This window comes from Onychomys torridus, chromosome 5, assembly GCF_903995425.1.
Source record: "Onychomys torridus chromosome 5, mOncTor1.1, whole genome shotgun sequence".
Classification (NCBI taxonomy): domain Eukaryota; kingdom Metazoa; phylum Chordata; class Mammalia; order Rodentia; family Cricetidae; genus Onychomys; species Onychomys torridus.
In genome coordinates this window covers 69,124,642-69,150,093 of record NC_050447.1, presented here as the reverse complement: position 1 = coordinate 69,150,093, position 25,452 = coordinate 69,124,642, and the positions used below count along the sequence as shown (strand labels likewise).

Here is a 25,452-nt window from a genome sequence, read left to right as displayed (position 1 = left end):
TACGTTGACAGTTTACTTCAGGGTGTCTGGCTCAAGATTTCTTAGGAGGACACTGTTGAGTGAAATTTCCATTCATCTGAAGGTTCACTTGGAAAAGATCAATGTCCACATTCATTCATTCATTCACATGGAAACTGGGAGACCTGAGTGCTTTGTTGGCTGTTGGACAGTTCCTTGCCATGTGAACCTCTCCAAAGTGTACTCAAAAGCAGCATCTTTCTTTTCAGCCTTTGAAAATATGTATTTTCCAGGTGTGGTGGTGCACACCTTTAGTCCCAGCACTTGGGAGGCAAGGGCAAGAGGATCTCTGAGTTTGAGGCCAGCCTGGTCTACAGAAACGATGGGGAGGCGGGTGGAGGTATGTGGAAAAATACCTACATGTAGAAAATAAGTTCTAAATGTTAGCTGTTATTATTATATTGAGTTGTTGGTTTGCTTTTTTTGTTTTTTGTTTTTGTTTGTTTGTTTGGTTTTTTGAGACAGGGTGTCTCTGTGCAGTTTTGGTGCCTGTCCAGAGATCCGGCAGGCTCTGCCTCCCAAGTGCTGAAATTAAAGGCATGCACCACCGCCACCTGGCTAGAGAGTTGTTTTAAAGCAGAGAACAAATGTACAGAAATTGCCCCATATTAAGTACCCAGAGGATGGCAGTGATTGTTATTAACTTATTAATATTGATATTAACCTTTTAATGTGAAAACATTAATACAAAGTGATATCTATATTTAGATGAGTCTTTCATTAAATAGAAGAAAATGGATTGGCTCTTCCTACAGCTTTCATGGGGAAATAAGATTATTGTGTCTGCAGTGTAGTAGCTTCCAGAAGAAACACATACCAGAAATAATAACTTTGTCTTTATCTGACACACAAAGTTAGACCATGACATATTCTCTTGGAAAGAACTTTTTTTCCACTGTGATTTTTCTCAATGCAACAGTATCACTGAGCTATGAACACAACTACTTTGCTTTTGAATTTTAAAATACTTGGAAGCAATGATGATAACATGTTGCTGGGAGCAAAAATAACGAAGTCTAAAATTCTAACTTTATGCCTAAAATAAGGCACCTGAATCACAAAGTTACAGTGACTTGGCCCCTTCTATGAGCCACCAAGTCTCCGCAGCCCATATGGAAGACTACAGGCCCACGCACTGGGCCCAGCTAAGATGATAATTGTTGTAAAAAAAAAAATCTCATTTATAATACACTTTGTAAAGAGAATATTTTTTCCAAGAATGCAAGAAGAGTGTTTAACTCTCAGAAGGCTGCCTGCTAGAGATGGTGTTGACAAGCTGTAAAGAGCTGGCTGTGAAAGAATTCACCAACAGAGAAAAAGGCAGAAATAGAGTATATTAACTATACTGAAGATGGGCAAGGTGACATGCACCTAAGGCAAGCCAATCTCTAAGTCCAATGCTAGCTTGGTCTACAGAGCGAGTTCCAGGACAGCCAGGGGTACAGTAGAGAAACTGTCTCCACAGAGGTATTGGAGGGGTGGAGAGAGTTCCTCCACAGGCAGTCAGGCAGTGTTTCAGAGTCATGGTCAGGCGGTAGGGAGTGAGACAAGTATGGGCCACCAGGGGGTCAAATTCCTAATGGTCTGTGCATATTTATTTTTTATTTTATATGTATGGGTGTTTTAGCTGCATGCATTTGCCTGTGAGGCCACATTAGGTCCTCTGGAACTGAGCTACTGTGTGGATACTGGGAATCAAACCTGGGTCCTTTGGAAGAGCAGCCAGTGAGTGTTCTTAACCCTTGAGCCATCTCTCCAGCCCCAGTGCATGCTCATTAAAGAGTGAGTACTTGCTGGGTGATGGTGGCACACAATTTTAATCCCAGTACTTGTGGGGGGGGGGGGCAGAGGTAGGTGGATCTCAGTGAGTTCAAGGCCAGCCTGATCTACAAGTTAAGTTCCAGAACAGCCAGGACTGTTACACAGAGAAACCCTGTCTCAGTAAAAAAAAAAAAAAAAAAAGTGGGTTCTTAGGGTATACCAGGATACCCCTAAGACAGGGTACAGCCAGGGCTTGTTAGGGTTCACTTCTTGACCCTGTACTGTGCTCTGGGCCCAGCTTGTTCTGAAGTACAATAGCCTTTTTCTGAGGTTAGAATGGCTCACTGCAGCCAACTGTCTTGGAATGGCACCCATAAAATCTACTCAATATATTAACTGATCAACATTGACAGCTTTCTAGCTGACATGGTGATCCATACTTGTAGTTCCAGGGGAGGGTCAGTACTTGAGGATCATCTCTGGTTACATAGTAAGTTTGAGGCCAACCAAGGCTACACGAGACTCCTCTGGCACACAAGTACACACAGAAATGCCAATATGGAGAGTAGGTGAGGGTGAGTGAGAGGGTACTGCAGCTGAGCTCATCTGAGGGATGGTCCTGGGCCTGAAGGACTTTTGTCGGGTACCCTTGCCCATATGGCAGCAATTCTAAAGGAGAGGCCCTGAGCTTACCTTCCCCAATCAGACTGAGGACCTGGTGCCACAGTTGGGCCCTACAGAAAGTACTGTGAATGCATCAGTGAAGAACCTGAAGAAGAGCTGGAGGGAACAGGCAGGCTTGGTGGGCTGCTCCCACCAGCCCCTCAAATAATATCCTGGACAAGATGTGGAAATGGCACCAGTGACTGAGGAATGTATCACTGGTCTTGTAGTTGGTGATATCCAAGACCAGGATCCAGGCCCTGGGTTTCCATTGCCAGACTCACCTACCATTAGAGGGGGGAATGAAGATACATAGGGAGCCTTAGAGCTGCACAGACACAGAAGAGATAAATCTGGTGTAAAGAATGTCGAGGGAAAGCCTCCCTGCACCAGGGTTCCGATCTGGATCCATGGGGGAGATATCAGTGAAATGTGATACTGAGAACCCCTCAAGCCTGGCAGGCATCTCCTGGCTTGGATAGGACCATAGTGAGGGCTTCCTTATCTCCCCACATCCCAAGCCCTATCTCCACTCCATTCCAGACCCAGCACTGAATACCTTCCTGTGTGTAACACCCTTTTCCATCTCCCTTTTCAAAGCAAATTGAATTTCTCAGAGATCCACTTTATTCAATTCTGTACATATGTTGACATTAGCCCAGCCTTAGCACATATCACTTTGTGGTGAACAAAATGTCCAACACACACACACACACACAGACACACAGACACACACACAAAAGGTAAGTGTGATAGGAACCAGTATTCAATTGCTTTGGAAATTTTAGTTCTGAATTATGTGTGGAATCACAGATAGCCCACACCAGGGACCTAGAAATTACCTTGACTTTTAACAAAAACAAGATGTGATTTAAACTGGTTAAATTAAATTGCGCTGGGATGTAGTTCAGTGTAGAATCCTCGACTAGCATACATTAAGATTCTGGGTTTGATCTAGTGCGTGGAAAGAAACAAACAAAACAATAATAAAACAAACAAAAACCCAAAACCCCAAACTTGGTTATGTACACAACTCTAGTTCAGACAGACACCAATATTGGAACCTGGTCTTGAACTCATGCTGGACAGTTGCATGGTTGCAAATTCATTATTTTCCGTCACTGCTTCCCACCCAGTTCTCTTCCATACTCAAATTCACTGAAGTTTAGGGTCCTGTTCTGTCTTGTCTGCAATGCTAACTCCCATCAGCCTGTTACCCTCCCCCCCAACACACACTCACATATTCTCCATCAGACTTCTCTTCCCTCCTTACCCAGCTTCAATCCCATGCCCGTCGTTTTCATTCTCTCTTGTAAACGTTCTCTTCCTTGGGCATTTCTCTCCTGGGGGCTGAAAACATGTCCTCAACCACGGTTAAATCTACCTGTCCCTTTCTTCCAGAGCAATTGGCATACATTGTCTTGATGGTTTTCCTTCAAGTTAATGATTATAAAATTCAAGAAGTGTCTCAGCCTGGCATGCCAATCCACTGCTAGGGAGATGTGAGCAATTCCTCACAGTGTGTTTCACATGTTCTCTTATTTCATATTTCCCCACTCTCGTCCCTCACCCTCCCCCTGGCTGGTGACTTTGCTTTAAATATATCACTAATTAGGAATCTCTGGCATTCATGAGGCTATGGATTTGATGCTGAGCAACTGTCAAAAAGGAAAGGGAATAAAATAAAAATATGAGTGGATTGAGGAATCTCAGTGAAAGTGCCTGCCACAAAAGAATAGGTACTTGGCTATGATCCCAGCACCCATGCTAAAAACAAAAACTGGGTAGGGTCTGTCTATGCCTATAACCCAAGGCTGGGGAAGCAGAGACAGGACTCCTGGAGCTGTTGGCCAGCAGGTCCAGCCAAGTGGACAAGTTTCGGGTTTAGAGAGAGCCCTGATTAAAAAAATAAGGTGGAGAGTGATTAAGGAAGACATTTGACGTCAACCTTGGGCCTTAACATGTGCACTCACATACACCCAAAATAAGATCAAGGAGACAGTCCTTCCTAATTTCCCTCCTAATCTAAACACTCACATTTACAGGCGCTTATTGCCTTTGCTTTGTCTTCTACCATAGAATGCCTCTGCTTCAACTCAGGGCACCATTTTCTGCTGCACTTCCAAGTCCATACGTACCTTCATTCCAACACAAAAGTTTGCCCTACAGTGGCCTTTTTACTCTCTTCTATATTGCCAGCAATTTTCCTCCTGTTTGGATAATATTCATTAAAATATATTCTACATTTCTTTATCTCTCTTTTTCTTTTTGGTTTTTCAAGACAGGATTTCTGTGTAGCCCTGGCTGTCCTGGAACTCACTCTGTAGAGCAGACTGGCCTTGAACTCAGAGATCTCCCTGCTTTTGCCTCTCAAGTGCTGGGATTAAAGGCATGCACCACCAGCAGCCAGCCATTTATCTCAGTTAAAAAATATGTAAAGGAAAAAGTAGGGATACAGTGTAGCTTTGTGACTGAGTACATGCTGAGCATGTGCATGACACTGGGCTTGATCCCAACACTTGGCTACAAAAATCAAACAAAATTCTACATTCTTTTTTTTTTTTTTTTTTTTTTTCAGAGCTGAGGACCGAACCCAGGTCCTTGCATTTGCTAGGCAAGGGCTCTACCACTGAGCTAAATCCCCAACCCCTCTACATTCTTTTATGGCTATATTTTTTCTACTTCTCCATAAAAATTCCCCAAATGTGTCTTTTTTCCACCTCCAACTTAGTCTTCAACGGTCCTAATATAGTCCTATCATTTTATTAAGCTGCCGTCTGCGAGGCCAATACGGTTCCTGCAGAGCGCTTGCCATAGTGGCCTTCATTCTCAGTGACCCTGACAGTTACTCACTTCCCCTTCCTGAAGCATCTCTTCCTCTGCCTTTCATGACACCGACACTCACTGCTTTGCCTCCACCTCCCACTTACACACCTAATTTTCATATATTTACAAGTTTCTCTGGGACTAGTCCTGAGCCTTCTATTTGATATTTTCTTTGACAATCTTACCCATTTTTATGGCTGCACAGATGGTCCCCAATGTAACTATGGTTCAACTTAGGATTTTGACTTTAGGATGGTACAAAAGTAAACTTACATTCAGTATAAACTCACATTTGGAGTTTGATTTTTTTTTTTTTTTAACCTCAAGATAGCAAATTTAGCCTGGAAGCTAGGCAGCTGCAGTTTCCAGTTACTTATGTAAGTGCTCGTGAGAGGGAACAATTAATACTCTAAGCATATTGTGCTGCTGGGCTAGAATGTTTACTAGGTTAGGTAGGTGAAATATTTTCAATTTATGTTAAACTTAACACAGCTTTGAAGAGGATGTAACCCTGCTGTAAATGGACCAGCATCCATGTTTAGTTGATGATTAAATTTTCATCTCCTGGGTAGAATTCCTTCCCATGTTTCAACTGTCCTTTTAATTATATCTACATGGATAATTCAGGCTTTAGTGTATTAAAATACTATGATTTGGTGCTGGGGAGTAAACCCAGGGTTGTTTGCATGCTAAGCAAATGCTCTACTACTGAGCTATATCTTAGCTCTTCTCTTTTGATCCCTGTGTTTACAAGGTTTCATAATAACACTGTTAACAAGACATGGGTTGACTTGTTTAGGATGAGAACTTGTTCATCAATACAGGGGTAAATCTTTTCTTTTTTCTTTCTTCCTTTAAAAGTCATTAAAAAATTTATATGTTGGTGTGCTTAGATGTATAGATTTGCACTGCAGAGGCCAGAAGAGGGTGTCAGAGCCCCTGGAACTGGAGTTAATATTGGTTGAACCACCATGTGGGTGCTGAGAACTGAACCCAGCTCTCTGCAAGAACAGCAAGTGATTCTAACTGATGAGCAATCTCTCCAGCTCTCATTTTTTTCTGTTTTAAAGTGGGATCCTGAGTTGGAACCCAGGGCTTCAGGCAACATAAGGCATTGCTCTATCCCCAGGCCCAGGAAATAAATACTTTGTTTTAAGATAGGATTTTGCTATGTGTGCCAAGCTGGCCCCTAACTTGTATCAATCCTCCTGCTTCAGCCTCCCAGGTGCTGGTATTACAGATGTGAACTACACTAGATCTGGAGCAGAATAAGACAGTGAGACAAAATAAGAAAAGTGGGGAATGTGTTGTCCTCACTTGTGTGGTGTCATGAAAAAAAATCTCATAATTATTTATCAGTGGTACAGAATGGCAGTATTCCCTTCTCTCCTTAGGTACCCTTTATGTGATTGACCTAGTGGTTGTTTCGAAGAAGAAAAAATTAACACAGGGAGTGCACAATTTGAAAGAGGATGTGCTTGCTAATAACGAAAAGGTGTTAAAAAAAGAAAGAGAGAGAGAGAAAGAAAGACAGAAAAAGAAAGAAAAGCGAAACCAAACGGGCAAAGGCTGAATAAACAGGAGCCTAGACATCTCAAGTAGTTGGGTTGGTAGCAGATCATTGTATGGGCTTGAACACTGACGGGGCTCCTGGTGTAAAGCAAGATTGCAGGCTTGTTTTGCACCTTTGTTCCTTTGGCTACGGGCCAGCCAGAGCGGAACCATATGCACATCCTGGCAGATCCACAATTTCAACAAAAATTGGAGGTCAGACGCACAATTACATTCTCTTAGGAAAACAGTAGGTCGGACAGTTGATAACGCATTTCAGAGTCTTTTTGGTTCAAGTTCGTAACCCCATCCCTTTAAAAAAGGGTGATTCATTCCACTGTAAATTTAAAATGCTTACAAGACAGGACTTTCTAGAAGAACTATATGGGGGAAAACCTTGATTCTTCTCCAGGCGAGTGGTTTTTCAGGTCCAACACCTGAAACTGATTCTGGAAAGTCCCCCACGAGACTATTCCTAAGCAACCTCTACCTTCCTCACCGGCCATATTCTTTTGCTTCGCCAGTTTTCAATTTCTTAAATCTTCAGTCTTTCGGTATTAGTCCAATCAAACTCTGTCTCCTTGAACCTCTTCCTTACGTTCACCAGGAAACTCCTCCGAGACTTAAGTGACCAAACTTGTCCTCTCTAGCGCTCCGTAATTCTACTATCCCACCACTCTTCCTCGCCTCCTTTTAGCCCCGCCCCGCCTCGTTCCGGCTCTCCCTCCCCCTCCCCGCCCCCCCGCCACCCGAGAAGGCTTGCGCCTGCGCATCTCCAATTCAGGCGCTTTCCCTTCCCTGACGACCAATCCACTTCCCGCCTCCGGGCCTTGGAACACCCCTCCCCTCTGCTGAGGCCCTGGTTGGAGGCGCTGATAGCAGTTGCCCTAGTCATTGCCTGCATAAAAAAATCCATCGATAGAGGAATTTGAAGGATCCCCCGAAGCCGATGGCCTACTTTTGAGATTCTGTCCCCTATGTATCACTTCAGAGCCAAAAGGAGAGCCTGAACCCGGAGCGAGGACCGGCGACGAGGGGCATTTTGGATTGGGCAATAGGACGGGCAGCCTCGTCCTTTTCCCCACCCTCCGCCCCGCCCCCCTGGCAGCCCGGCCGCGCTGGTGAGTGGCGGGCGGGAGGGCCGACGGGCGGAGGGAGGAGGGGGAGCTGAGGGAAGGCGGGCCCTCGGCTGCGAGATAGGTGGGGGGAGGGGAGGGGAGAGCCCGAGCGCTGGAGTTGGTGCTGGGAAACCCGGGGCTAATGTTGACAACAGGCTCTAGGTGAGTCCCAGGGAACCTCCTTCCCCTCCGCTCCAACGAGGGGGCAGATCTGGCGCTGAGGGGTACCGGCCTGGTCTCCTACTCCCTGAGGGACCCGAGAGGCGACTCCGCACTCCAGCTCTCCGGGGGCGGCGAGCAGCGGAGGGACCAGCGGGTCGGACGTCGTTCTCCCCAGACCCCTCTCCCGGAGGGGCTGGTCAGTGTGGGGACCTGTCGGCCGGGCCGGGGCTGGTGGAGGGGCGGCAGAAGAGATGCCTGCCCCACATGCCTGGGCCGGGCCTCGGGGCTGGAGGCGGGGGAGCCTGCTGTGGAGGGGGAAGGTTTTCGGGGGCGTGGAGGAGTGTGAAGAGACGCTGGGGCGAGCCCCGGACTCCCGGAGGGAAGCGTGGACGAGGAAGTGGGACGGTGTAGAGTAACCAGACGCGCCCGAGAGGCTTCGGTGCCGAGGGAGTGTGGGGCGAGAAGTTAGGGTCAGGGCTAGGATGCCCCCAAGGGATGGGAGTTGTGGCCGGGAAGTGTGTCAGTGGTGGGACGCTGAGCCACGGCGGAGGTTTGTGGGAGATTTGCGGGAGCTGCGTGTGCAGGGGACGAGGCTTGGGGTGGACCTGCGGATGGTGGCAGTGGGGCTGTCAGGACTTCCTTTTAATCAGGTAGGCAGGTTGATTCTTCGCCTCTTCCCTAAGGCTCTCGGTGCTCTCTCACTAGTGCTTTGAACTAAGGCGATCACATGATGTTTGATCTGCTAAGGCAAGCAGAGGCTGCTTACCTAGGGGTTTGGGGGTACGCATGGTAGCGACTAACCCCGCTCTCTTAAAAAAACTTAAATGTAGTGACTGACACAGTGGACGAAAGTAAGACTGTTACTGACCCTTCTCGTTTGTCGTAGTTTTTAGGTGTTCATAAAAGTCGTACAAATCGACAGGAAAGCCATTTTTGAGCTGTGGTGAAATTTCTGAAAATTGTGAATGAGTCTCATATATATGTATGTATATATATGGACTTTGTAAAAGAATAAAGTCAGAGGCTGGGAGATATCTCTGTGCTGCTCTACCTTTAGAACATTTTGAGTTCAAAACACAGACTTGAAAAGTAAACTAGCGTTCTCTTACTCTGTAGTATTTTCAGAGCAGTCTAATTGTGATTTCATACATAGACCATATGGTACTTAGCAAAGTCAGAGCTTTATTAGGGAAACATCTCCGTTCTCTGTCCTCTCTAGTACACTCCACTGGAGTCTGTTTTACTAGTAAAATCGTTTTTACTTTTTTTTTGGAAGTTTAGAATATATTTAGAGAACTAAATAAAATAATACAGACCAAGTGTCAGGATCCTATTTTGGGAACTAGAAAGGTGGTTTTGAACCATACTTTCCTTTTAAGGACTGTCTGAATAAAATTGTATTCAGTAAAGTAGTTTGTAAGCGTTATTCATATTTCAATTTTAAGACCACTAGCCTTTATATTATTTTCGTATAATATTACATGGGAAATTTGGAAACACCTTAGGTGAATTATTTAGCTGTTGTTAAAGTTTGAGTTATTAAAGTAAGAGTTTATTGTTTTATTAAATATGTGCTCAGTTTAATTTTTTAAAATGGGAAAGATACAAATGTGTACCCATTGGATTCATGTTTGGTTTGTAGTTTATTATTTTTTAAAAATCCTTTGAGTCTGTGAATGTAGTGGAAAAGAGAGAGAACTGGGTAGCCACTAAAGCAGTTGGGTAATTTGGGGCAGATCATACTGCCTTTGACACTCAGTGTAAAAGCTGAAGCTTGGAGTGGGCAAAATCTGACAGTCCTAATTCTAAGGCTCTCTCATCTTGTAATGGTCTTCTTAGGCGTGAAAGAGAATTGACATTTATATAATGGCTTTCTTTATGGTAGCTACTGTGCTCTAAGTTTAGTAACTTTAAGATACTTGGTAGCAATAGTTCCATTTTATTGATAAATAAGTAGAATAAACAGGAGTGAAGTTGCCTGATTTCCATAGCTAGTGAGGTACAGAGTTGGGATGCAAACCCAAAACCCGACTTGAAAACCTGCTCCGTTGCATTGTTGCCTGTACTTTTTGTTACAAATTTGTTAGTTAAAATTTAGTTCTAACACCAAGACTTACAGATCTTACTGTTTTATCATCCTCTGAAACATGATTTGTCTCAATTTGTCATTGACTATTTAATATTTAACATCTGTTAGCATGGTAGTTATTTACATTTAAATGAATATTGGAGAGTCGTAAAAGTTTGGGACCCTGTTGAGCTTATAAATGATGATCTTTCATTTATTTGTCAATTAAAAAGCGAGTTTATTGATGCTTTAGAAGAATTTAAGATTTAATTTGTAAGCAATACCTTAGCTATAAGTTCTGATGTCCTCATTTTTGTTGCCTGAGATTTGTATGTTCTTGTCATCCTTGAAATATCTTGTTCATACTTCAAGTCACAAAATTCAGATTTCCCAACTTTTTTGTATTTAATGATTATACTCTTAAGTAAAATTGTATTATTACCTTAGACATGATGTTGCCTCCATACTTTAAGCCAGTGTGCCAGTAAGTTAAAACCATTATGTAGCAAGTGCTTAACCATTATCAGAGACTCCACTGAGATTCACAGTTCTATGACTTGTCATAGTCAAGTGTCTGTGATCAAGTCTTCCATTTCACAGTTGGGTACTCGCAAGGTTCTTAACTTTGTTAAGACTGTGGGTTCACACTCCAGTTCTACCACCAGCTGTGCAGACCTTGGTCAAGTTACGTGATTAAGTCTCAATTTACTCATTTATAAAACAGGGAAAATAATACCCACCTCATAAAGATTTTAGTATTAAGTGAGAATGTACATAAAATGTTTAGTGTGGTACCCATGACTAGCTATTGGTGGTATACTGTTTGAAAGTTTATTTGAGAGTGTGGCATTTTCACAATTAAGGTGGGTATATACTGGAAATAAGAAAGTCAAAGAAAAGGGGGAGGCTGAAGGAGGTGAAGACTGACTGCTAAGCTATATACCTTCAGAATTCTGGTCCAGGTTGTCTTTCTGGTATAGTAGTTTAGCATGTTCAAGTAAATTCCTTATTTGTTTATATTTATTTATTGTTGCAAATGTTTTAGCAATTAACCTGGGGTATTGTGCTATAATTTAAATGCTGTAGTTGAAGATATGTAAGAATACTATGTATAGCCTTAACTTAGTTACTAAGACACCAAGAAGTTTAAGTAATTTTACACTTTGTATATGGAACTTATAGATTATTTAGAAATTAAAACATAAAAGTATTGCCCCCAAAATTATATGAGATAACTAGTTCTAGTTAGAGAAATATATTTTTAGAAAACTCCTATGTTTTGGTGAGATATACAGGGTTTGTGTGTGTGCGTGTGTGTGTGTGTGTGTGTGTGTGTGTGTGTGTTTTAAGCTGAGGATCGAACCCAGGGCCTTGCGCTTGCTAGGCAAGCCGCTCTACCACCAAGCTAAATCCCTAACCTTTTTTCCTTTTTTTTTTTTTTTTTAAGGCACTGGATTCCATTTAACATGTAAATAGGAAATTTTTTTTCCCCCGAGACAGGGTTTCTCTGTGTAGCTTTGCACCTTTCCTGGATCTCGCTCTGTAGACCAGGCTGGCCTCAAACTCACAAAAATCCACCTGCCTCTGCCTCCGAGTGCTGGGATTAAAGGCGTGCGCCACCACCGCCCAGCGTGATATACAGGTTTTTTTTTCCTTTCAGTATTTGTAGTTTCCAGTTAAGGGTGTGAGTTCGTTTAGTGCTGTCCAAATAGCACTTTCTATGATGGTAGAAATGTTCAGTATCTGTACTGTTCTGCTAGGTATCCGCTAGGCATGGGGAACTGAGGACTTGAAATATGGTGGTCCTGAGGAACTGAATTATAGATTTTATGTTTAAGTGGCTTAGTGCAGTGGTTCTTCAGCCAGTGATACTTTTGTCCCTCAGGAGCATTTATTAGTATCTAGAATAATTTTTGTTGTCATATCTGCGTTGGGACTGCTACATTTACTGGATGGGAGGCACAGAGGTACTTAGTTGCTTCAGGGATATAGGATAACTTTTCAGTTCTACAAAGAGTGAATTATCCTGTAGGCTGGGGATACAGCTCAGTGGTAGAGTACTTACCTTGTAGGCAGAAAGCCTGGGTTTCATTTCAGTTCTTTATCACTGCTAAACAAAAAAAGACACCAGGCTTGCTCCAAATAGTAATAGTGCTGAGGTTTAGAAACTACTGTGCTACTGGCTGCCCTATTGACAGATGTAGAACAGAATATACAGATTTAGTAATTATTACTTTTATAAATATTGCCTTGTACTAATGAGACTGAAAGCATGGTCTAATTTTAGATAATAAGGTTTTTTTTGTTATAAAAGTTTCATAAGATTATAGTAATGGGGTAAAATTTGTGACTCTTCTTTTCTCTGTCCATTAATTTGTAGGTAGCAAGAGCTTTTGCTTTATACCTATTTTCTTGTATAAACACATCCCATAAATATTATATAAAATAGTAAAACAGTATCTTTCTCTCTTCCCTTGTCCTTTGGGGTTATTGAGGGTTGAACCAGGTCTTCACTCATGCTAGATAGCATTCTCTCCTAGAGTGACAATCACAGCAAAAGAGACAAACTTTCTTACTTGTTTCAGTGTGCCAAGGATCAAATTCAGGGCCTAAAACTGGCTTAGCATCCTTCCACTGAGCTACATCTCCAGTGCTCAGTTTCTTATTCCTTTAAGAACTTAAAAAAATTATTTACTTATTTATTTAGTGTATGAGGAGGTCAGATGCCAATTGATTCTCCTTCCACCATGTGGGATCCTGGGATGGTCAAACTTGGTAGAGCCAGCTTGCCAGCCTATTTTTTTTTTTTTTTTTTTTTAAGTTACAGACTTAACCATATAGCCAAAATTGGTGTGCAATTGACTATATAGCACAGGCTGACCTCTTAACTCATGGCATTCTCCTGCCTTGGCCTCTAGGGTATTGCTCTTAACACACATAAAAAACTTGGGTTAAAACTTACTCATGATGTTTCCAGTTGCAGTGATGAATTGTTTTGGAGTTGATTGTGGTTGGAGCTGGATGATGTGTCTAGAATTTCCAAATGTGCTACCACTCTTTTGTTATGCTTTATTTTTTGAGATTGAGTTTCTCGAGCCCTGGTTATCCTGGAACTTGATATATAGACCAGGCTGGCCTAGAACTCATGGAGATCTGCCTGCCTTTGCCTTGCAAGTGCTGAGATAAAAGTGTGTACCACCATGCCCAACCCACTTTTATGCTTGAATGTTTCCTTTAAGAGTTCAAACCAAACCAAACCAAACAAAAATATTTAGATATTGGAATAGCTAGTAACGATAAAATGTGGAATGTAACCATCAACTTTTTTAGTGTTGCTGGAGATTGAGTCTTGAGTATGCTTAGGCAAGCTCTTTACCACCAATACACCCCCAGCTCTCCCAAGGCTTTATTTTTTGTCACAGCAATATTACGTTGAATGAATTTTGAAATTTCATAGTTGCCAAGCTTCATATTTTTTTAAAACTATAATGTCATATCATTAAGTAAAAGCCTCTCTGCCCACAGTACTGACATTCTTTTAACTCTTACAGATTGTCCTGGGTCACATAATGCCAGCTGAGCGTAAAAAGTCAGCAAGTATGGAAGAAAAAGAATCTTTACTAAACAACAAGGAGAAAGACTGCAGTGAAAGGCGGCCAGTGAGCAGCAAGGAGAAACCAAAAGATGATCTCAAGATCCCTGCCAAGAAGGAGGTCAGTAAAGTCCCTGAAGACAAAAAGAAGAAAGTTGAAGAAGATAAGAGAAAAAAGGAAGACAAGGAACGCAAGAAAAAAGAGGAAGAAAAGGTGAAGGCAGAGGAAGAATTAAAGAAGAAGGAGGAGGAGGAAAAGAAGAAACATGAAGAGGAAGAGAGAAAAAAGCAGGAAGAGCAGGCCAGACGGCAGCAAGAAGAAGCCGCTGCTCAGCTGAAGTAAGAACCCTTAGTTAGCGGGACGGAGTGAGTGGATGGTTATTTCCGAGAGGCACTGTCTGCGGCTCCGTGGGATTTGGGAGGGTGTCACGAGGGGCACGTTTGAGGTGCTTTACATATTGCAGTCCTTCATGTTTTATGAGGTCTAGGGTGAGCTGGGACTTTTGTTCGCAAAAGCTTTTCTCATGGAGCTTCCCCTTTGCCCCTCAGTGGCAAGGATTCAACTTTGAACCTTCTGCAGGGTAGGCAAGTGCTCTTCCACTAAGATTTACTTTGCAATATACTTTACAAACCCTCAATTGATCCTTTACTTATTTATTTATTTATTTATTTTAATATATATATATATATATTTTATTTATGTGTGTGTTTAGTGTGTATCATATGTGCAGGTGACCCAGGAGGCCAGGAGAAGGCATCAGATCCCCTGGAGCTGTACACAGGTGGTTGTGAGTCACCTGATATGGGTCCTAGGGAACCAAGCTTGGGTCCCCTGGGAGAATGGCAACTCCCCTTAACCACTGAGACATTTCTCCAGTCTCAGTCTCTCCTTTTTTAATAAGAGAGGTCTGGAAGGCAGTAGTAGTGGCCAATTTTAGAATATTCACAACCATCATTCTTAAGAATTTCTTGCTTATTAACTTTTCTTCCAAAACTATAATTTTTTTTTTTTTAATCAGACTCAGTTGTCAGGCTTGTGTAGTAAGCACTTTTACCTGCTGACCCATCTAGCTGAAATTTTAATTGGTAAACATACTTGATTTCACAGTACTTTCCTTTGCCCCTTCAAAGTTAGTTTTGTTTGTTATTATTTTTTTTTTTTTTGATATGTATGTATGTATGTAGGTCTGGCTATCCTGGAACTAACTATGTAGACCAGGCTGGCCTCCAACTCAAGAGATTTGCCTGCTCTTTCTCCTAAGTACTTGGATTAAAGGCATGCACCGTAACATACCTGGCTTCAAAGAGCTTTTAAAATAACTGAAACAACTATTTGTTGTTGTTGTTGTTATTGTTGTTTTTGGAGATTTTTATTACTTTTATTATTTTATGTGTATAAGTGTTTTGCCTGCATGTATGTCTATGCACCACATGCACACAGTGCCAGCTGAGATCAGAAGAGGGTGTTGGAGCCTCTGGAACCAGTTATAGATGGTTGTAAGCCACCCTGTGGGTTCTGGGAATTGATTTCAGGTCCTTTGGAAGGACAGCTGGTGCTCTTAACTGCTGAGTCAACTCTCTAGCCCCTCTATCAACCTTTTACTGGAAAAATTTTAAGTATTTACAAGGATAAAGTGTTATGACAAACAAGTCTTGGCCCACATCCCTCCCTGTGCTTATCAACAATTACCTACTTTTCTCCAAGAAATTGTTTTATTTTTCAATGGTGTTGGACTTGAACCCAAAGCCTTAGTGCTTGAAAGGAAAGCACTCTGTCATGGAGCTGCATCCCCCAGTCCTTTCCTAAAATATTTTAAAGTATTGTGTTATTTGCCCATAAGGACTTTATGTTTTCAATACAGGAGAAAATTGGTTTGCTTAATTCAAATACATAATGAGTTAGACTTTTGTTTTTTAATTTTCATTACAAGTTCTGTAGTTTATGTGACCGAAAGATTTCTATATTCAAATGCAACCAACCCCTCTGATAATACATCCTAACTCTCAGCAGGGGTAGGAGTAGGGCATGGAGGTAGAATAGACTATTTAAGAAGTGATTAATGTCTGGAAGAGGAAATTACTTTCTTGCTGATTTATATTTTAAAATATATATTCTAAAATCTTAAATCAAATTGTCTCTTGTTTCCACCACTGGCCCAAGTCTTTACTTCCTTTTAAATTTATTCTATCTTCTGAGTGAAACAATGGTTGTCAGCTTTTAGCTAGTCTTTTAGGTTAAATTGGGTTTACTTGCATTTATTCAAGGGTTTTAAGCTGGTAGAACTTCCTGAGTCATTGAAAGGAAATTGAAGTCAGCACTAGATACCCCAAGACCAAGTTCTTAGCACAAAGGAGATTTATTTGCCCCAGAGGAACAAAGGGCAGGGAGTAAGAGACGACAGGAGACAGGAAGAGGGAGAAGGGAAGGGAACAAGGGAGATAGGGAAGGGGTATTTGCCCTGGGGACAGAGGACTGCCTCTGCATCGAGACAGATGGACGAGGCTGAGTTGGTTTATTTTGATTGGGCATGTTACATCGTATAATCAGCCTGGCGGTGGTGGCGCACGGTTTTAATCCCAGCACTCAGGAGGCAGAGGCAGGTGGATCTCTGTGAGTTCGAGGCCAGCCTGGTCTACAGAGTGAGTTCCAGGAAAGGCTCCAAAGCCATACAGAGAAACTGTCTCAGAAAAAAAATCCAAAATACTACTACTACTAATAATAATTTTAAAACCAATAAATGAATGAATGAATGAATGAATGAATGAATTGTATAGCCAAGTGGGGGCTCTTGATTGCTGTACTTCAGTACTTTGATAGCTGGACTTTGGTAGTCAGCCCCAGGAGGAGGAAGTGGCCAAATAAGGAATAGACCTTGGTGGCTGGCTTTAGGAATGTAATCTAACTGTTTAGCAAGGTAGAGGGAATGGGGGAAGAAAGGTAAGGTGAAAACTGTTAGAGCCATAGTTGTCAGCCTGTCAGTCATGGATTTTTCTTTTTATTGATGTTCATCCAGAAAAAATTGGGATTTTATTTTTACTTTATGCATATGAGTGATTGCCAGGATGTATATCTGTGTACCACATGCATGTAGTGTCTTAGGAAGCCTGAAGAAGGCAAGAAATCCTCTGGAATTCGAGTTCCAGATTGTTGTGAGCTACCATATGGGTGCTGAGAATTGAACCTGAGTTAGTGTTCCTAACTTCGAACCATCTTTCCAGCCCATGATCTTCCTTTCTTTTTTTCTTTCTTTTTTTTTTTTAAGGCAGTTTTTTATGTAACTGGCTGGCCTTTACTGACAGTTTGATAAGTGCTGAGTAGGGAAAAACAATTCTTAATAATTCAGAACATTTTAAACATATTTAACTAATTAATTTATTTTTTTGGTTTTTCAAGACAGGGTTTCTCTGTGTAGTTTTGGTGCCTGTCCTGGAACTCGCTCTGTAAACCAGGCTGGCCTCAAACTCACAGAGATGCCCCTGTCTCTGCCTCCTGAGCTCTGGGATTAAAGGTATGCGCCAGCGCTTCCCAGCTTAAATATATTTTATAATGGTGGTGCTTTAACTGAAATGTTTCTTGTGTAAATTTTTTTCTAATTGCCCAGTGCTTCTCTTAGACACTTTATATCATTCCCAGGCATATCATTTTGTATTTTACATATTGAACCTTACGTCTTAATCAGTTGAACTTGCAATTGACAGAATGAGTAACAATTTGGATTAGTTATTTAAAATCATTCTACCACAGTAGGTGTTATAACTTACTGTGTTATTGTTATATTAAGTCATTAACAAGATACCCTTGAAAGTATTGAAAGAGGTGATGAATGCAGCTCAGTGGTATAGAGCTTTCCCAGCATACATAAGGCCCAAGGTTCTGCTGTACCACAAGATGAAATATAAAAAAAGTAATAGTCTTTTTGCACCTTTTGTACATCTTGGATTCTTATACTTAGATCATAGTTTTTCATTGGCTTTTACTTTTAAGTGATTTATAAATGATGCTTCAAAATTGTGTATTTCTATTTGTGTTTTGTCTTTTACATAGAGAGAAAGAAGAATCCCTTCAGCTTCATCAGGAAGCTTGGGAACGACATCAGTTACGAAAGGAACTCCGTAGCAAAAACCAAAGTGCTCCAGACAACCGACCAGAGGAAAATTTCTTTAGCCGCCTAGATTCGAGCTTAAAGAAAAATACTGCTTTTGTCAAGAAACTAAAAACAATTACAGAACAACAGAGAGACTCCTTGTCTCATGATTTTAATGGCCTGAATTTAAGCAAATATATTGCAGAAGCTGTAGCTTCCATTGTGGAAGCAAAATTAAAAATCTCTGATGTGAACTGTGCCGTGCACCTCTGCTCTCTCTTTCACCAGCGGTATGCCGACTTCGCACCCTCACTTCTGCAGGTGTGGAAAAAACATTTTGAAGCAAGGAAAGAGGAGAAAACGCCTAACATTACCAAGCTAAGAACTGACTTACGTTTCATTGCAGAATTGACAATAGTGGGAATTTTCACTGACAAGGAAGGTCTTTCCTTAATCTATGAACAGCTAAAAAGTATTATTAATGCTGATCGGGAATCCCACACTCACGTTTCTGTGGTGATTAGTTTCTGTCGCCATTGTGGAGATGATATTGCTGGACTTGTACCAAGGAAAGTAAAGAGTGCTGCAGAGAAGTTTAATTTGAACTTTCCTCCTAGTGAGATAATTAGTCCAGAGAAGCAACAGCCTTTCCAGAATCTTTTAAAAGAGTACTTTACGTCTTTGACCAAACACCTGAAAAGGGACCACAGGGAGCTTCAGAATACTGAGAGGCAAAACAGGTGATTTTCAAATGTTTCTCAGAATTGAGAATATATTGTGGAGCTCGTACTTAAAATGTTTAAAGTCTTCATGCCACTGAGAGAACTTATGGAAAAGGGCTCCTTACAGGTGATTTCTTAGCATTCCAGGAAAATGTCAACAGTAGCATAGTCTTGTAAATATGACTCTACAATAGAGTTCATTTCTGATTTTTGAAAGAAATCTGGCAAGAAGGTGGTAATTTTTGCTTTGTTGATATGTTTTCTTCTTGTGGTATAAAAACAAACAAACAAACAGACTCATTAATGTTGAGGAGTAAATTTTCTGTTTCTGTCACTTTAACTGACCTGCCAGTGTTTTTCTTTGTTTCACTGTGTCTCCTAACAGGTTTGCTTTTATTGTTTTGTATTTTAAGTTGTTACTGTCACTGCTGCTACTTGCTCTTGTAAAGAAAATGAGTCATTCGTTAGCAGTGTTTCAGGTCAGAATTCTGAGAAATATGTATGAAGTTAGCTGTGAAAACTCTCCCTAGATAAGTTTTAAAGTACATTGACAGGACTCTTCTTCCTGAGGGCTGCTGTTTACAATTTTCAAGGAGTTATGTATTGTGCCTGTTGTCATTGGTAAAAAGACACTTTTAAGGAACCACTTAAATTGTTAGAAGATGCCCGGCGGTGGTGGCTTACGCCTGTAATCCCAGCACTCAGAAGGCAGAGGCAGGCGGATCTCTGTGAGTTTGAGGCCAGCCTGGTCTACAGAACTAGCCAGGACAGGCTCCAAAGCTATAGAGAAACCCTGTCTCGAAAAACCAGAAAAACAAATGTTAGAAGATATTGTAGTACTAATGTCTGCACTGAGGACAGTTTGTGAGCATTGGGCCAACTTTAATGGGGGTGTTGATTTGATGGAGGCCTGGGGTATGCAGAAAGGAGTAATACCAGTTCCATTTAGCAGAGTGCTTTACCACTAGTTAAATTATATGCTTATGAGTCTAGAATTTCTATTGATCAACAATTAATGAGAAGACATACCTTTTTCTGTCCTCCTGAGCTTGCAGCGGGGGAGGACTAGTGTAAGTAATTACCCTTGGAAGGTGATTGATTTAACCAAAAAGACAGTGATTGTGTATGATAGTAGTACACTAGTAAAGGGTCACGTTGATGTTCAGACTGTGAAAAGTCCTAGTGACCAAAGGTCACTCAGGTGAGAATTAGACTCTCTGGGCAACACAGCAAAGTAATATCTCAAAGAAAAAAGTAAAATGGAAACAGAATTACTGTTCTTGTTTATAGTTTTGAATGTTAATTTTCACATATTTAAATCTTCTTAATTATGATTTGCATAATGCTTTGTCATTTTCATCCTCCTTTCCCATATATGGTCTACCTAATACATTACAACTGACTTTGTAAATATAACAATTAATGAGTTTTATTGACTTCTTTATGATTTTATAGGTTACTTTAGAGTTTATGTATTTAGTTTTAGCCTTATAGCATCCTAGTAGAGAGAAACTGCAGTGATTTAATGCCAGTATGAGACATGGTCTCTGATTCCTGTGACTTCAGTTGCATATATGCTGACTGCCAGATGCTTTCTTTTTCCAGGATAGCTATCTTCAATTCTACATTGTTCCAATCATCTTCAGACACTCTCACTATGCTTAGGACATTTGTTATTGATTCATTCTTTTCTGTGACCACAATTGCTTTTGCTTATTTAGCTGTCTTGTCATTTGTCTTTTTGTTAGGCCTTTTTACACTGAAGCCTGATTTTCAAATGAACTCTTGTTTTTGTTGTTTTTGGGGGGGAGACAAGGTCTCAGTAGGTAGCCTTGGCTGGCTTCAAGATTGCCCAGGCTGGCCTCATCCTCTGAGTGGTGGGACTAAAGGTGTGCACCACTTACACCTGGTTCAAATGATCAACTTTTAAGATAGTTCTTTACTTTGAACTAGTATAATTTTTTATCACATACTTGCTGAACTATTTATTTTTTGAGGTGGTATCTCACTGTATTTGCTTAACTCAGACTTATTTTAGATGATTTGGATATGCTATTTTAGCGTAATGATATGCTATTTTAGCCTAATGATTTTGCAAATGATTTTATGTGTGTTATTAAGTATGCCGGTTAGTAAATGGGTTGTTTGTTTTTCGAGACAGGGTTTCTCTGTATAGCCCTGTCCTGGAACTAGCTCTGTAGACCAGACTGGCCTTGAACTCACAGACATGCGCTACCAACGCCCAGCACCTAATGGGTTCTTACCTGCTTTATCCATCTATAGTTTTGGTAGACCTATCTTCTGTTCATTTATTATTGTGGCCTTTCTTCAAAAACTTACCAACTTTGAAAACAGAACTTTTTATTTTTTGAGACAGGGTTTCACTGTGTAGTTGGCTGTCTGGGAACTCACTCTGTAGACCAGGCTGGCCTGCCTTGGGATTAAAGGCATAAGCCACCACCGCCCAGTAGTAACAGAACTGTTAATCTATAGTTTTAGAGTTTACTTCCAGGGTAGATTGACATGTAACATCATGGTAGTCATTTGTACCAGCATACTTTGTCTACTTACAGATGCAATAATTTGGGGATGTGAAAATCTTAATAGAAAATATTTGATATCTGGCTTAGTAAGTTACTTAGGGCTCAAGATACTTTCAGTTGCTAATCAACTTCAGTAGTGAAGATGCAGATAACCTCATTGAGGAAAAAAATTAACTTGGGAAATGGATCAGTGCAGAATCCCTTTCTCCTGAAAGGGCTTATTACAGTTTACTTCTGAAGTAATCAGTTTTTAAAAGTGTCTCCTTTGAAAACATGACCTAGTACTTGCTTACATGGGAAAAAAAGTCAATCATAGACAATAGTTTCTCTTTAGGTGAGATATCCTGGAAAACTGAGTAATAAGTGAACTAATACTTCAGACTCACATGTAATTAAATTTTTTTTAATCCATCCAGCAGTGTCTTAGGGAAATCATATGCACTATTTTCAGTCTAAGAATCATAAATGCTTTTAGTAATTTTGCTGTTTAACTTGTTAGAAAGCACTGTTCTTAGAGCTTATGCAATCTTGTGCGTTAAAGTTTATACTTAAAATTTGATTCAATCAAAATTTTTTTTTGTTGTCTTTTGAGTCAGTTTTATTGTGTAACCCACACTGGCCTCCAGCTTAATATCCTCTTTATTTCAGCCTTCTAGGTATTGATATCAGGTGTGTGCCACCAGGCCAGTTCTGTCCATCTAATTTTTAAACATAGACTAACTCAGAATTTTTGGTGCTTTCTTGGGCAGGCTTAGTATCGTGCACATATTTAATCCCACTTGGGAGGCAGAGGCATGTGGATCTCTTGAGTTTGAAGCTAGCCTAGTCTACAGAGCAAGTTTCAGGACAGCCAGGGCTACACAGAAACCTTGTCTGGAAAAACAAAACAAAACAGTAAATTCTGGTGCTTTCTTAAAGTTTTCTAAGTATTCTTTTCTCATATGTTGTCCTATAGTATATACATTAATACTACTTCTTAGCTCTAAAGAATTTACAGCTTTGACTAGCAGTAGAGTTAGAGTAAGGTGAATTTTGACAAATTTTTTGCTTTGCAAATAGCATGCTTTATTATACAATTTGCTTAAGTGATCTTTAGCAGCTCTGGGAAGTAACAGCATGTATTGATTTTAAAATTAATATTTACCAATTGGAGTTTATATATAGCTTTATATATATGCTTGGTAAATGTTGCCTTCTGTTGTATGTTGTATGCAGTGGTCATTATGTTATAGAGGTCTTTCAATTTTTTGACACTTAATAAAATCGAACTACTTAATTTTTAGTAATATAATAGTGTTATAATTAACAGAAAATTTTCTTTAGTAGAGTGAAATATTAAGTAGTAATTTTCAGTACTTAATGTGTTTTTGTTTTTTGGTTTTTGGTTTTGGTGCTGGGACAAAAACCAGGGTTTATTCAGGTACTTCTATCACCAAACACTAAAGAAGCAGTTTTCAGCCTGTGGGTCATGACCCCTTTGGGGCAGTCGAACTATCCTTTTACAGGGTAAGACCTGTAAGATGCCCAAGATCATCAGAAAATAATAATATTTACGTTATGATTCATAATAGTAGCAAAATTATAGTTATGAAGTAGCAATGAAAATAATTTATGGTTGTGGTTACCACAACATGAGGAACTGTATTAAAGGGTCTCAGCATTAGGAAGGTTGAGAACCATTGCCCTAAAGTTTATTAATCCCTTCCTACCCTGGTAATTGATGTAAAGAGTAGCAAGTTTTGTTTTAACACCTTTAAATTAGTTCTGTCCTGATTGCTCATATCATTGGCAGTAAGTGATTTGATTTTAAAGTTTAGTCAAAGATGTAATGAATGTAAACATTCCCCATTGTTAATAAAATCAGAAAAGTAGTACTAGTTTGACTGGCGTTGAAATTTAAATATACTGATTTAAAATTTAGTAATGCTTTTACTCTAATTTCCTTCAAGTGCCCCCCCCCCCCCCAGGGTTTCTCTGTGTATCTTTGCGCCTTTCCTGGAACTCTGTAGCCCAGGCTGGCCTCCAACTCAAGAGATCCGCCTGGCTCTGCCTCCAGAGTGCTGGGATTAAAGTTGTGTGCCACCACCGCCTGGCCGGGTTTTACCTATTCTTACAGGTTGATCAGTTCATAATATTTACACGATATATTTCGGTGGGTATAGTTACGCACACGATTAACCCCAGCACTCAGGCAGAGGAGGGCAGATCTCTGTGAGTTGGAGGCCATTCTGGTGAGTTCCAGGGCAGCCAGAGCTACATAGTGAGACCTTGTCTTGAGAACAGCAACAACAAGGAAAGATAATGACTCTCTGAATTTTCTCCTTAAGCAAGCTCTAACAGTGTTAAACGAACTCTACATTGTTACCTCCTCTTAGGTTACTAACTTTGTTTAAATGATTTTGACATAGTAATTGAACAAATATTTGAATAAGTAAAATTTTATGGCTAGTGTCTTTTTGAAATAAGATAACCATAACCAAATTAAAATGAGATTGTAAGAAATTTAATATAATTCTAGAGCTTTTTTTTTTTTTTTTTGAGACAGGGTTTCTCTGTGTAGCTTTGGAGCCTGTCCTGGAACTCGCTTTGTAGCCCAAGCTGGACTCAAACTCAGAGATTTGCCTGGCTCTGCCTCCCGAGTGCAGGGATTAAAGGTGTGTGCCATCACCGCCCAGCTAAGAACATATTTTTGTGATGATTTGACAATGCAGGAGCAGATGAGAGGTTAAAAACCCAGCATTTTTTTTTTTTCTTGGTTTAGTCATGACCATATTTTCAAGGTTTTATGTCCTATTCTTTTTGGGGGGGAGTGAGGAGAGTGAGACAGGGTTTCTCTCTAGCCCTGGCTGCCCTGGAACTCACTCTGTAGACCAGGCTGACCTTGAACTCAGAGATTCACCTGCCTCTGCCTCCTGAGGGCTGAGATTAAATGTTTGAGTGTTCACACAGCCTGGCAAGGATGTTTGTATTCTTGCTGAAATCTTTAAAAATTCGACTTCTAGGGGATCAAAATAATATATGGCATTTAAGCTTTTTACCTTTTACAGTGGCATTAGTAATTTTTTCTCCCATGAAAACACCATTTTCTATCAGTATAATGTGTCATATGTATAATCTTACTGATGTCTTCACAATATCCCTAAAGGAAATACCTGTATTTTGAAGGTGACTGATGGAGGAATTTGAGGACTTGCCCAAGGTCATATGAAGAGCCAATGACAAAATCAAGTTCCTTTTTTCAGTGCTGTATTTCTCATAGCTATACAGCACCCATTGTTGTCACTACTGGTACTATTTTATAAAATTTCTGGCTAGCTACTCAGTCCTTACCAACTCAGATGCCAGCCAGAGGGAGTCCTTTTTTGGTTAAAAAGAGGACTTAAAGTAAGCACCCTGCTTTTGGTGGCTTGCTTTTGGTATGTACATTTAAGAGGGATTGTAATTCTAATATAATGTCCAAAATAGATTGATTTTAGAGGCATCATAGTCTAGTTTTTAATAATGCAGATTCCAGAACTAGGTACTTGGGTTCAAATCCTAGACCTGTCATTTGCTCTGTATTCTTGGGCAAACTTGTGCTTCAGCATTCTTGTCCTTCAAATGGAGAAAATAGTAGTGTTCTACTTCTGATGTGAACGTGGGTCATGTAGTGAATTCATATCTGGAAAAGTACTTAACAGCATCTGTCACTACTTTAAGGGCTTTGTGAAAATGTTTGTTACTTAATATATTGACTGTTTGATCTTTCTGAAAAACTTCTGAGTCATTATTGTTTTGAAAATTGGTATGTTAAACTTTTTAAACATCAGTGTTTAAACATTGAATTCTGATAGTTTTACCTCAGATTTGCTGAGCTACGCTCATAGCTCCTTTAAAAATGTATTTTTAAGACAATTTAAAGCAAATAAGTAATCTATACAAAAATAAAAGTCCAGTCATAAAAGTGAGAAATCAGAAAAGAAAAAGTATGCCTTTTATTATGAGGCATTAATGGGTTAATGTTTGATTCAAGCATGAACTACTTGATATTTTCTGTCAGTGTTACAATAGTAACATTAAAAAACTCCTTCAAGCCTGGAGAGATGGCTCAGTGGTTAAGAGCACTAGTTGTCCTTCCAAGAGGTTCAATTCCCAGCAATCACATGGTGGCTCAGAACAATCTACAATGGGATCTGATGCCCTCTTCTGTCATGAAGATGTACAGGAAGACAGAACACTCACACACATAAATAAATCATTTAAAAAAAAAAAAAAAAGCCCCACTAAACCGAGTGTGGTAGCCCAAGCCTTTATCCCAACACTCTGGAAGCTAAGATGGGCAGACCTGGGAGTTTGAGGCTACT

At 40.4% G+C, this 25,452-nt stretch overlaps 1 protein-coding gene across 2 annotated transcripts in view; it reads left to right on the top strand.

Moving 5' to 3' along the window:
• Positions 1-8,012: 8,012 nt before the first annotated feature.
• Upf2 (UPF2 regulator of nonsense mediated mRNA decay) overlaps positions 8,013-25,452 on the top strand; it is a 115,616-nt gene continuing 98,176 nt past the window's right edge. The window contains exons 1-3 of one of the 2 annotated variants that reach the window (XM_036188005.1): positions 8,013-8,099; positions 13,719-14,098; positions 17,805-18,584. In XM_036188005.1, coding sequence (XP_036043898.1) covers positions 13,737-14,098; positions 17,805-18,584 — 1,142 coding nt within the window. In that variant the 5' untranslated portion in view covers positions 8,013-8,099; positions 13,719-13,736. The remainder of the gene's footprint in view (positions 8,100-13,718; positions 14,099-17,804; positions 18,585-25,452) is intronic. The other variant, XM_036188006.1, reaches the window with a different exon arrangement.